The following is a 13,332-nucleotide window of genomic DNA, read 5'->3' as shown; positions in this document are numbered from 1 at the left end:
AGAAAGGAAACTTAAGATGAAGTTTGAGAGAGAAGGATAGAAGCCGTAGGAGGGTAGTTTGGAAGTCAAGGCTTTGTGCCAGACTCTATCAAAAGCTTTTCATATGTCCAAGGCAACAGCAAAAGTTTCACCAAAATCTCTAAAGGAGGATGACCAAGACTCAGTAAGGAAAGCCAGAAGATCACCAGTTGAGCGACCTTGACGGTTGTGAGGTGGTAGATGTTTAAGAATCTTCCTGTTGAGGATAGATTCAAAAACTTTAGATAGGCAGGAAATTAAAGCAATAGGACAGTAGTTTGAGGGATTAGAATGGTCACTCTTTTTAGGAACAGGCTGAATGTAGGCAAACTTCCAGCAAGAAGGAAAGGTAGATGTTGACAGACAGCTGAAAGAGTTTGACTAGGCAAGGTGCAAGCACGGAGGCACAGTTTCGGAGAACAATAGGAGGGGCCCCATCAGGTCCATAAGCCTTCCGAGGGTTTAGGCCAGCGAGGGCATGGAAAACATCATTGCGAAAAAAATAAGGATAAGATAAGGATAAGAAACAGATGTGGAAAAGGAGAAGGAGGTGATGCTGCTTGTTAAAATGGGTATCAGGATGGAGAGTGTGGAGAAGGCAGAAGGCTTGGTGGAAGGCCTAAATTTACATCTAATAAATGGAAGAAGAGGATTATGATATGTCAGTGGTATATGTCCCACCAAAAAAAAAGACCTGGAATAGACAAGAGCATGAACAGTTGCTGAGTGAGACAAAAGAATGGCTTGTAAAGAAAATTAAAGAAAACAACAAAATTGTTATAACGGGAGATTTTAATTGTAAAGAGATAAATTGGGAGGAGTGGAACACAAGAGGAGGAGAAGACTCATGGGGAGATAAGGTTCTGAAACTGGCAATGAACAATATTATGACATAGTAGGTTGAGGAAAACACTAGATACATAGGAGGAGAGGAGCCATCAAGACTTGATTTGGTATTATCAAAAGAAACAGATATTATAGAAGACATGAACTATAGTTGTCCATTAGGAAAAAGCAACCATTTCATGATAAGGTTTTGTATTAAAGAAAAAAGAGGAAAGTAGATGTGAAGATTATAAAAGTGAAAGATTTAATTATGGTAAGTCAAATTTTGTACAAATGAGGAGATACTTTGGTGAAGCTTACTGGAGTACACTTATCACAGCAAGTAATGTGCAAAAGAAGTGGGAAGCTTTCATCAATATTTATGAAAAGAGAGTGAAAAGATATGTACCAAAAGTAGAGACAAAGAGAAGATATAACAATGACTGGTATAATAGAAGATTTGAAATAGCTAGGGAGGAGAGAGAAATGGCATGAAATAGATGGCGGAGGAAAAATACGCAGGAGCTATGGCAAAACTACACAACTACAAGAAATGAATATGTAAGGGTTATTAGAGAAGAAAGAAAAAATTATGAGAAAGATGTTATGGACAAATGCAAAGAGGAACCAAAACTATTCTTCAGATATGTGAACAGCAAAATGAAAAATAAAGAAGGAATAAACAGATTGAAGGTGAATGGTCAAATGTGTGAGGATCTGGCTGAATTGGCTGAGATAATGAACAGGAGTTTTCAATCAGTATTCACAAAAGAGAAAACATTTGTGTGGCAGAGTGAGATGAGTGAAGAAATGGGTCTGGGGGAAATCTAAGTGACTGAAGAGGATGTCCAGAAACAGATGGAGGGACTAGACTTCAGGAAGGCCCATGAACCTGATGGAGTGTCAGAATGGATACTAAAAGAGTGCAATCAGAAGTTGACATGGGTAATACATAATATTATTGAAAGCTCCATAATTGAAAGCAGAATCCCAATTGAATGGAAGAGAGCCAACATAGTGCCAATCTATAAAGGTGGTAGTAAAGAGGAGCCCTTAAACTATAGACCTGTGTCTCTAACAAGTGTGGTGTGCAAAATGTGTGAAAGATTGGTGAAGGATAAATGGATGCAGTACCTAGAAAGAAATAAAGTGATATGATAATAAAGCAACAATTTGGATTTAGGAGAGGGAGATCGTGTGTTACAAACTTACTGAGTGGATATAATGCAAGAAAGAGATGGATGGGCTGATTGTGTTTATTTAGACCTGAAGAAGGCCTTTGATAAAGTGCCACACAGGAAATTGTTGTGGAAGTTGAAGCATAATGGTGGGGTAAAGGGGGCCCTGCTGAGATGGATGGAAAATTTCTTGACAAACAGAGAAATGAGAATGGTGGTAAAAGATAAAAAATCATCATGGAGGGAAGTCATAAGTGGAGTACCCCAAGGCTCAGTACTTGCACCAATCATGTTTGCAGTCTATACAAATGATATGATGGAGAGTGTGAACAGCTACATGAGCCTTTTTGTGGATGATGCAAAATTGCTGAAAAAAGTTGAGAGTGCAGAGGACTGTGGAACGTTACAAGAAGACCTGAACAAGATATCAGAGTGGAGTTATAGATGGGAAATGGAACTTAATTTAAAGAAGTGTAAGGTAATAGAATTTGGAAAAAGTACAAGAAGAGTAAAAGGAAATTATGTGTAGAATGGTGTAAGGTTGAGTGGAGCAGAAGAGGAAAAGGATCTCGGTGTTAAAGTGACTGGGAACCTGACCCCAGAGAGACACATTAGCAAAATTACAGGAGAAACCTATAACTTGTTGAGAAGAATAAGGCAGGCCTTTGCATATATGGATGAAGAGATGGTCAGGAAGATGATCGTGTCGCTGATAAGACCTAGACTAGAATGTGCAGCAGTAGTGTGGTTGCCATACAAGAAAAAGGATATAAGGAAGTTGGAGAGAGTTCAGAGAGCAGCTACGAAGATGGTACCAAGTATCAGGGACTTATATGAAGAGAGACTGGAAAGGCTACATCTACCAACATTGGAAAAGAGGATAGAAAGGGGAGACTTGATAGCGATATATAAAGTATATGAGGAAGTAAAAGAGGTGGACCAGAGTGACTTAATGGTCTGGGATACACGGGACACTAGAGGACATGGGAAGAGGCTGAAGAGGAGTGCTTGTAGAAGAGACATCAAAAAGTATAGTTTCCCATATAGAAGTATTGATGTATGGAACAGTCTGGATGGGAAGATAGTAAATGCAGAAAGTATACATGGATTCAAGGCTAAGTTGGATATTAAAAGATATGGAGATGGGACAGCATGATCATTGCTCTTTTCTTATAAAGCACAACTAGGTAAATACACACACACACACACACACACACACACACACACACACACACACACACACACACACACACACACAGTGGCATCGAAGCTGACAGGACATGTTTTCTAGTTCTTTGTATTTAGGAGGAAGGAATAACACAAATTGCTCATGGTGGAACAAGATATGTTATGAAGATCCAGGAATACCTAGGTAGTAAATAGGAAGGGGAGAAACAGTACTGTGAGTATAGTTATCCTGTCTCTAGGAAAGTTTGGTTTGTTTACATTTTGGACAAACATGGCAGAGAGCGGCACCCTAAAGAAAAGGGAATTCTTTGAAGGTTTTACTGGAGAAGAAAGAGAACTGAATTATAGACCACAGTGTATAATAATTTTGTATATGGAAGAAATGATGTACAAGTTTTTGGAGAGAATAAAGACATTGGAGGCACACCAGAAGGAGACAGGTAAGGAGTTGGTGACTATTATAACAAAGTTGATAGAGGTGGAAGATAAAAAATGAGAAATTAAAGGTAGAAAATGACTGTTTGAAGAAACAAATAAAGGAAAAAGTAGAAACTGTTCAGAAAGGAAATGAGGAAATAAAGGCAAGTGTTAAGAATGTGGAATTGAGGCAAAGTAAGTGGTTAAATGAACGTAAATTTGAAGAAGAATCACTAAAGAAAATAATAGAACAAGAAAATGAAAAACAAAACCTGTGACAAAGTGGTAAATGTTTTTAAAGAGAGGAAAAAGTTAGTGAGAGACACTGTAGAAAAATATAAACAAGTAATTGTATTTGGTTGAAAGGAAGAGAAAATAGGAAGCAGAATTCAGAGAGAGGAAAAGGAAAAGAACCTGTTGAATAAGTTACTGAAGAAAGTGATGGGTGAAGACAGTCAGGTAGTAAAGCAAGTGGAAGAGTTCTGTAGAATTGGGAAATATGAAGAAGAAAAAATGAGACCCATAAGAATAATAAAGTTTGCAACACAGGTACAAGCAGAAGAAGTAATTAATGGACCTCGGAGTTTGTCTGGAGATGAAGAATATAAGAATGTATGGATAAACAGATATGGATGAGACTGAAAGGTTGAAGCAAAAGGAACTAGTAAATAATGCTAAACAAAAAAAAAATGAACAATGAATGGAAGAGGAGAAGAAGTTTTCTGGAGAGTAAGAGATGTGAGAATAAAGAAATGGTACATCAGACTGTAAGTAAGGTATGTTATACTAATGTAAGTGGATTAATGTCAACAAAAATGGAATTAAATGAGTTATTAAACAGAACTGCACTTGATGTTGTATTATGTGAGACAAAATGGAAAAATGAATGGGGAACTCCTGACACTGGTGATGATAAATATGATTTATGGATGAAAAATTGGAAGTGACAAGGGAGGAGGTGGAATGACAATTCTGAATAAAAAATGTGTTAAAGTGGAGAAGGTAATTAAAAGTGAAGACAAGTCAAATTCTACAAGTGATGATTAGAAGTTAATAGGGAAGGATAATGTATTATGTAGGAGTGTATGTGCTGGGCAAAAAAGAAGAGCATCAAGAGATGTTGGTAGATGTGTTAAAAGGTCTTGAAAAGATAGTGATGGAAAGCAGTGATATAGTTATTGTTGGCGATTTTAATCGTAAGGAGATGAATTGGGAGACATTGACAACTACTGGAAGTGAGAACTCATGGAGTAATAGACTATTAAACTGGGCAGTGGAAAACTTGATGACTCACTAGGTTGATAGTGATACCAGATTTAGTTGGAAGAGATAAACCATCAAGACTTGATTTAGTGTTTACCAAGGATGTGAAAATTATTGAAATTATACACTATGATAGCAATCTAGGTAAAAGTGATCATGTGTTGATGGAATTTAATTTGAAAAAAATGAAAATGTATTCATTAATGAAAATTATGAGGTGCAAAGATTTAAATATAACAAAGCTGGAAAGACTTTAAAGATGCAGATGTTCTGGAAAAATGGGATGAATTTATAAGGATATATAATTCTGCTGTCGAGAAATTTGTACCTAGAGGAGGAGCAAGATGTAGAAAGGGTAAGGAATGGTTCAATGCAAAATGCAAAAAGGCTAGAAATAGTAAGTTATATGCTTGAAATAGATGGAAGAAAAGGAAAACTGATATCAGATGGGAGGAATATATTGGTGGTAGAAACAAGTATGTTGAGATAATAAGAATGGAGAGAAGAAACTATGGAAGAGATGAAGTAGAAAAGTATATAAATGAACCCAAACTATTCTTTAGACATATTAATGGGAAGATGAAGAAGGAAGGTATCAAGATTGAAAGTTGAAGGAAAAGTTTATGAGGATGCACAGGACATGGCAGAGTTTATGAGCAATAGTTTCAGATCGGTATTTACTGTGGAAGGGGAGTTTGATGCTGGAAGGGATAAGTTGGTGAGGAATATACTAAGTACTGTCCTAGTCAGTTATGAGGAAATACTTAAGATGATGGAAAAAGACATCTCCATCTGGAGATGGAGTATCAAACTGAATATTGAAAGAATGTAGAGAACTGCTGGCTGATAAAATTCACAGTCCAGTTGTGACATCACTGCTGCAGGGAAGAGTACCAAAAAGATTGGAAAAGAGCAAATATTACACCAATATTCAAAGGATCAAATAAGGAAAACCCATTAAATTATAGACCAGTGTCCTTGACTAGTGTTGTAGGAAAACTATATGAAAGAACAATAAATGAAAGGTGGATGGAACACTTGGAAAGAGATAAAGTTTTGGTAAATTGTCAATTTGGATTTAGGAGGGTAAGATCATAGTCCATGAACTTATTGTCCTTTTATTCAAAGGTAGTCAACATTGTGCAGGAGAGAGATGGATGGGTGGATGGTGTCAACTTAGACTTGAAGAAAGCATTTGACAAAGTACCACACTGAAGATTGCTATGGAAGATAAAAATTATGAAAAAACTGGAGGAAGACTGCTGGAGTGGATGGAGGATTATTTGGATGATAGAAAGATGAGAAGTGTAATACAAGACCAAAATTCATCTTGGCTGATAGTAACTAGTGGTGTTCCACAGGGGTCAGTGTCGGGACCGATAATGTTTGTAATATATGTGAATGACATAAATGAAGAAATAGATAGTTATATGAACTTATTTACGGATGATGCTAAGCTGATGAGAAGGGTAGAAAATGTAAATGACCATATGGTACTGCAAGATGATTTAAATAAGATAAATAGATGGAGTAAATCTTGGCAATTGGAATTCAATTAAAGTAAATGTAAAGAAATGGAATTTGGTAAAAGTAAAAAAAAGAATACAATATCATTATGAGATGGATGGTGTAAAGTTAAAGAAATTAAAAGAAGAAGTGGGTTTTGGAGTAACAGTTACTGATAATTTGACTCTGGACAGACACATTGATAAAATTACTGGAGAGATGATGAATTTGTTGAAAAGACTGAGAATGGCATTCTCATATTTGGATGAAGGAATGATTAAAAAGTTGTTGATTGCCATGGTAAGACCAAAATTAGAATATGTGGCAGGGGTGTCCTCATACAAAGAGAAATATAAAACTGGAAAGAGTACAAAAAGCAGTCGCTAAGATGGTTCCTGAGATGAGTAAGTCGACCTGTGAAGAGAGATTAAGAATGTTGGAAATTCCTACCCTTGAAAATAGGAGAGAGAAAGGAGATTTAATAAACATCTATAGAATGATAAATGGTATGGAAAATGTGGACAAAGAATATTTTATAAATTTAGACACACAGAGTACAAGGGGACACAGTAAGAAGTTGAAGAAAGTTAACTGTAGAAGAAACATCAAGAAGTATGGCTTTCCTTACAGAAGTGTGAACAAATGGAATGAACTCAGTGAAGACGTTGTGAATGCCGAAACTGTCAGTGCTTTTAAAACGAAACTGGATAGATTTAGAGATGGGATACTATGAGATTACTTTCCTCCCATAAACCACAGCTAGGTAAATACAGGTACTGTATTTTGAGACAAGGGAGTAAACTATGGAAGAAAAGTCAGCTTCACTGAATGAATAAATGTTTTTTCAGTGTTTCCAATATCCCAAATTTTGTGATCGTAGCAGTATCCCATCTCATATTCGAAAGACTCACAGGCGAATATGAGATGGGATACTGCTATGGCAATGTCAAGACCCACAAGCCAGGCAACAAATTAAGACCCATAATATCCCAAATTCCCACTCCTACCTACTACATCGCTAAAAGACTGTGCGCCCTCCTCACGCCGTACATTCCTACCTCCTATTGTCTGCAGTCAGCCTCAGATTTCATCGATATCCTCAACAACAGAGACGCAGAAGGAAGAGTTGCCTCACTAGATGTCGAATCCTTGTTCACGAATGTTCCAGTGGATCGCACCATCAACTACATCATGGAACGTCTTTATCACAATGAAGCAACACCTAAGCTTGCGATCCCAGAAGCTGTACTCCAAGAACTGCTGGAGTGTTGCACTAAAGAAGCACCTTTTACCTGCCCCCGCGGTAGCAAGTACTGCCAGGTAGACGGCGTGGCAATGGGTTCTCCTCTCGGTGTACTCTTGGCAAACTTCTTCATGGGTTGCATCGAGGAGGAAGTTTTCAAGATAGTAAAAAAGCCGGATATATATTGCCGTTATATTGAAGACATTTTCATCAAGACAAAGGACGCAGCCGAAGCAGAGCATCTTAGACTTCACTTCCAAGAAACATCTGGGCTAACATTTACCATGGAAAACATCAAAGATGGAGCCATGCCCTTTCTCGACGTCCTAGTGCAACAAGAAGAAGGAAGATTTACCACCAGCGTCTACACAAAACCAACGAATCCTGGACTCTGCTTGAACGGACGAAGTGAGTGTCCCACGAGGTACAAGGATTCCACTATCTCAGCCTACATCAGAAGAGCGCTTACACACTGCAGCACGTGGAAACAAGTCCACCAAGAAATACAGCGCTCAACTCAAGTCCTCATAAACAACAATTTCAGTGAAAAGGACATAAACCGCCTAGTAAAGAAAATTGTCGACAGCTGGCATAACAAGAAGCAACAAGAGGATAAGAAAGGGAACATCAACATCTTCTATAAAGCAACTTTCTCTACTGCCTACGAAGAAGATGAGAGGGCCATCACGCAGATTGTGAAGAGGAACATCAAGCCTTCCGACCCTGATAGACAAGTTAAACTGATAATTTATTACAACACCAAGAAAACCAGCCATCTTCTTCTGAAAAATAACCCCTCAAAAGAGAAAGAGAGCCTTCAGAAGTCACATGTCATATATAGGTTTACGTGTAACCAAGGAAACTGTGAAGTCCTTCCCTCCACCTATGTTGGCATGACGACAACAAGGCTCTCCCAACGACTAACTTTCCACCTCGCAACAGGAGCACCCGAGAAACATCTGAAGGAGAAGCATAACATAAACATCACAAGAGAAATGCTAGTAGATAAAACGGAGATCCTAACAACATGCCCAGACACCAGGCGTCTCCCCATCTTAGAAGCACTATATATAAAAGAGACAAACCCTACATTAAATCAACAATCCAAAGACCTACAAGCATTATCAAGCGCGCGAAGACCCAGCTTGGATAGCAGCCCAGCACAGCCCGCGACAGCCGTCAGCCAATCAGAGACCAGGACGCACAGCAGGGTGACAAGCCTACCGGTATAAATACACCCCCGCAATCAGCTTGAGCTATTCTCTCCGACACCCTCAACACGGATAGACCTTCGCTACTGAAGAAGGGTCAAGGACCCGAAATCGCGATCTAGCGAAAATGACTAGCTTCGGCGAAGTCATACAGCCAATTAAAAAGAATATAAGACAATCATAAGATATAAGGAAAGTATCTTAAGAAAAATAATAAATGCTCAACTAGCTATCACATTCAATGAGATATGTATTAGAGAAAGACTCCTGCCCATATACACCCTTAATATATATATATATATATATATATATATATATATATATATATATATATATATATATATATATATATATATATATATATATATATATATATATATATATATATATATGTGTGTGTGTGTGTGTGTGTGTGTGTGTGTGTGTGTGTGTCTGTTTATGTGTGTGTGTGTGTGTGTGTGTGTGTTTATGTGCTCCATCACAATCAAACTTCCTAGTTGTGCTTTATGGGAGAAGAGCTATGCTCGTGCTGTCCCATCTCCATATCTTTTAATATCCAACTTAGCCTTGAATCCATGTATACTTTCTGCATTTACTATCTTCTCATCCAGACTGTTCCATACATTACTACCTCTATATGGGAAACTATACTTTTTGACGTCTCTTCTACAAGCACTCCTCTTCAGTCTCTCTCCATGTCCTCTAGTGTCTCGTGTATCCCAGACCATTAAGTCTCTTCGGTCCACCTCCTCTACTCCCTCATATGCTTTACACATTGCAATCAAGTCTCCCCTTTTTCTCTTCTTTTTTTCTTTTCCAACGTTGGTAGATGTATCCTTTCCAGTCTCTCTTCATATGACAAGTCCCTGATAATTGGTACCATCTTTGTAGCTGCTCTCTGAACTCTCTCCAACTTCCTTATATCCTTTTTCTTTTATGGCAACCACACTAAAGCTGCATATTCTAATCTAAGTCTTATCAGCGACACAATCATCTTCCTGATCATCTCTTCGTCCATATATGCAAAGGCCTGCCTTATTCTTCTGAACAAGTTATATGTGTGTGTGTGTGTGTGTGTGTGTGTGTGTGTGTGTGTGTAATAATAATAATAAGAAGAAATGGTTTATTAATATGGCAGTTTACAGACTAAAAATGTACAGAGGAGGTGGGTAAATACTTAATATTAATCCTAAAGCTAAGTCTAATCTAGAAACCTAAGATACTATTTATTGATGGCCTGCACAATGGTGAGAATCGCACTGAGTCTGTACTGGTCCATTCATGGCGCCTTTAGGGGCATTATTTGGTTGTGGTGTCTTGTGGCACGGACCGGGCGAGACGCGTCAGGCCCGTGTGTGTTGGAGGTGTTGATGTGTTGGAGGCATTGATGACATAGTAGTCCCCTTCCAAACTCCTCCAGGGCCTCTCAGTGCCTGGCAGATCTGGCATTCTGGACAGACTCAGGATGGTCAGGGCTTTATCATAGGTGGTGTAGGCAGGGCCAAGGATGACCCTGCACACCCTTTTCTGCACACTCTCCAGCTGGAGCTGTTGAGTGTGTGTGAGGGAGGAAGACCATGCTGGGGAGTCATATATGAGTTTGGGGAGGATTAAGGTGAGGTACACCCCCCTTAACTCGTCTGTTGGGGTCCCCAGCGACCTGAGTCTGCGCAGCATATACAGCCTGTAGGTAGCAGATCTTATGGTGCTGGCGACATGCTGCTTCTAGGTCAGCTGGTCGTTCACTGTGACTCCGAGAAGCTTGGCACATCGGACCACCTGGAGTGGGTAAGGGCCCATTGTGAGCTGGGGAGGGGGCACTGGTACAGGGGAGGTACAGAAATGCATCACCACAGTTTTGCTGTGGTTGATGGTCATCCTGCTCTCCCCCGTCGACGTCTGTAGTCGCTCCAGAATTACTTGCAGTGGCGAGTAGTCCGGGTTCTTGTTGCAGACTGGGACACCCACAGTGCAGTTGTCCACATACCTCCAGCGATGGGGGGTGTCAGTGAGGGTGTTGCTGATTAGGAAGTGTGTGTGTGTGTGTGTGTGTGTGTGTGTGTGTGTGTGTGTGTGTGTGTGTGTGTGTGTGTGTGTGATTTTCCAGTTCTTTCTCTCTATTGTAATGGCTGTATGCATAATTTTCTAGTTCTTTCTCTCTGTTGTAACTTACATGGTGGCTGTGGTAACTTTAATGATAAAGAAGTCATTTAATGACTATGAACAACTCCATGACAGGTGGTAGATGTACGGACCCAGCTAGGAGCACCAGGGAGCACCGTTGTTGTTTGGCTGCACTGGTCAGGGTCTGGTAATGAGGGAGTCACAATGCATGCAGCCAGTGCCCCAGCATTCCCGGAGTTCAGGTAGGTACCTGTAAGAAGCCAATATAGTGGAGCAGTATTATGACCTACCAACCAGTGAGATGTTGAGGTCCTTTTTGTTCATCTCATCCTCTGTTTCTCTCTCTCTCTCTCTCTCTCTCTCTCTCTCTCTCTCTCTCTCTCTCTCTCTCTCTCTCTCTCTCTCTCTCTCTCTCTCTCTCTCTCTCTCTCTCTCTCTCTCTCTCTCTCTCTCTCTCTCTCTCTCACAATACATAGTACAGAGTACACAGTGGGATGCAGGACATGGGGATAGTGCTGTTCAGTGCTGGGTTTTGCAAGTCCTGTAATCTTGTGATAAATATAGATGGCTTTTGACTATATTTTTCCCAACTTTTTTTATTATGAAGCTCAAAGGATGAAGATGAAGACAGAACTAGTGATTAAGTATAATATATATTCCTTACTATCCTAATTTTTTTTTCATTATCTACCCTTTGATTATACTTTTAACTATTTGTTTAGTGACTGTATAATGATGTATAAACATATATAGTCCATAAAAAGTTATACATTTACTATTATCATTCTTAAGTACGGTAGTCTGCTGTTATGTATCATACTTGGACAAGCTGTGGTGCATTAACATCAGAAGCCTTACTGTAGCTTTACCCTGCATTACACACCCTGAAATATTAGAACATTTTACATTTTCTATGGAAAAATAATTCTGTGATATATGCAGGCAAATACCATAGAACCTCAGTTCTCGAACTTAATTAATTCCTGAATGTCTTTCGAAATCCGAAATGTTCAGAAACTGAACTGAAACTGAGGGATTAGAACGGTCACCCTTTTTAGGAACAGGCTGAATGTAGGCAAACTTCCAGCAAGAAGGAAAGGCAGATGTTGACAGAGGTGAAAGAGTTTGACTAGCAAGCACAGAGGCACAGTTTCAGAGAACAATAGGAGGGACCTCATCAGGTCCATAAGCCTTTCGAGGATTTAGGCCAGCAAGGGCATGGAAAACATCATTGCGAAGAATTTTAATAGGTAGCATGAAGTAGTCAGAGGGTGGAGGAGAGAGAGGAACAAGCCTAGAATCGTCCAAGGTAGAGTTTTTAGCAAAGGTTTGAGCGAAGAGTTCAGATTTAGAAATAGATGTGATAGCAGTGGTGCCATCTGGTTGAAATAGAGGAGGGAAAGAAGAAGCAAAGTTATTGGAGATATTTTTGGCTTGATGCCTGAAGTCACAAGGGAAGTTAGATCTTGAAAGGGTTTGACACTTTCTGTTAATGAAGGAGTTTTTGGCTAGTTTGAGAACAGACTTGGCATGGCTACGGGCAGAAATATAAAGTGCATGAGATTCTGGTGATGGAAGGCTTAAGTACCTTTTGTGGGCCACCTCTCTATCATGTACAGCAAGAGAACAAGCTGTGTTAAACCAAGGTTTGGAAGGTTTAGGTCAAGAAAAAGAGTGAGGAATGTATACCTCCATGCCAGACACTATCACCTCTGTTATGCGCTCAGCACACAAAGACGGGTCTCTGACACGGAAGCAGTAGTCATTCCAAGGAAAATCAGCAAAATACCTCCTCAGGTCCTCCCAACTAGCAGAGGCAAAACCCCAGAGGCACCTTCGCTTAGGGGGATCCTGAGGAGGGATTGGAGCGATAGGACAAGATACAGATATGAGATTGCGATCGGAGGAGCCCAACAGAGAAGAAAGGGTACCAGCATAAGTAGAAGGATTAGAAGTCAGGAAAAGGTCAAGAATGTTGGACGTATCTCCAAGACGGTCAGGAATACAGGTAGGGTGTTGCACCAATTGCTCTAGGTTGTGGAGGATAGCAAAGTTGAAGGCTAGTTCACCAGGATGGTCAGTGAAGGGAGAGGAAAGCCAAAGCTGGTGGTGAATATTGAAGTCTCCAAGAATGGAGATCTCTGCAAAAGGGAAGAGAGTCAGAATGTGCTCCACTTTGGAAGTTAAGTAGTCAAAGAATTTCTTAGTCAGAGGAGTTAGGTGAAAGGTATACAGCACAGATAAATTTAGTTTGAGAGTGACTCTGTAGTTGTAGCCAGATGGTGGAAAACTCGGAAGATTCAAGAGCGTGGGCAGGAGAGCAGATTAAGTCATTGCGCACATAAATGCAACATCCAGC

At 39.7% G+C, this 13,332-nt stretch overlaps 1 protein-coding gene across 4 annotated transcripts in view; it reads left to right on the top strand.

Moving 5' to 3' along the window:
• Positions 1–13,332, top strand: part of LOC135090829 (trafficking protein particle complex subunit 11-like) — a 193,274-nt gene that overhangs the window by 121,503 nt on the left and 58,439 nt on the right. For all 4 annotated transcript variants that reach the window (XM_063987916.1, XM_063987919.1, XM_063987917.1 and 1 more), the window contains one exon: positions 11,088–11,215. In XM_063987916.1, coding sequence (XP_063843986.1) covers positions 11,088–11,215 — 128 coding nt within the window. The remainder of the gene's footprint in view (positions 1–11,087; positions 11,216–13,332) is intronic.

Source organism: Scylla paramamosain, chromosome 36 (assembly GCF_035594125.1).
Source record: "Scylla paramamosain isolate STU-SP2022 chromosome 36, ASM3559412v1, whole genome shotgun sequence".
Taxonomy (NCBI): Eukaryota; Metazoa; Arthropoda; class Malacostraca; order Decapoda; family Portunidae; genus Scylla; species Scylla paramamosain.
This window is presented reverse-complemented; position numbering and strand designations above follow the sequence as displayed.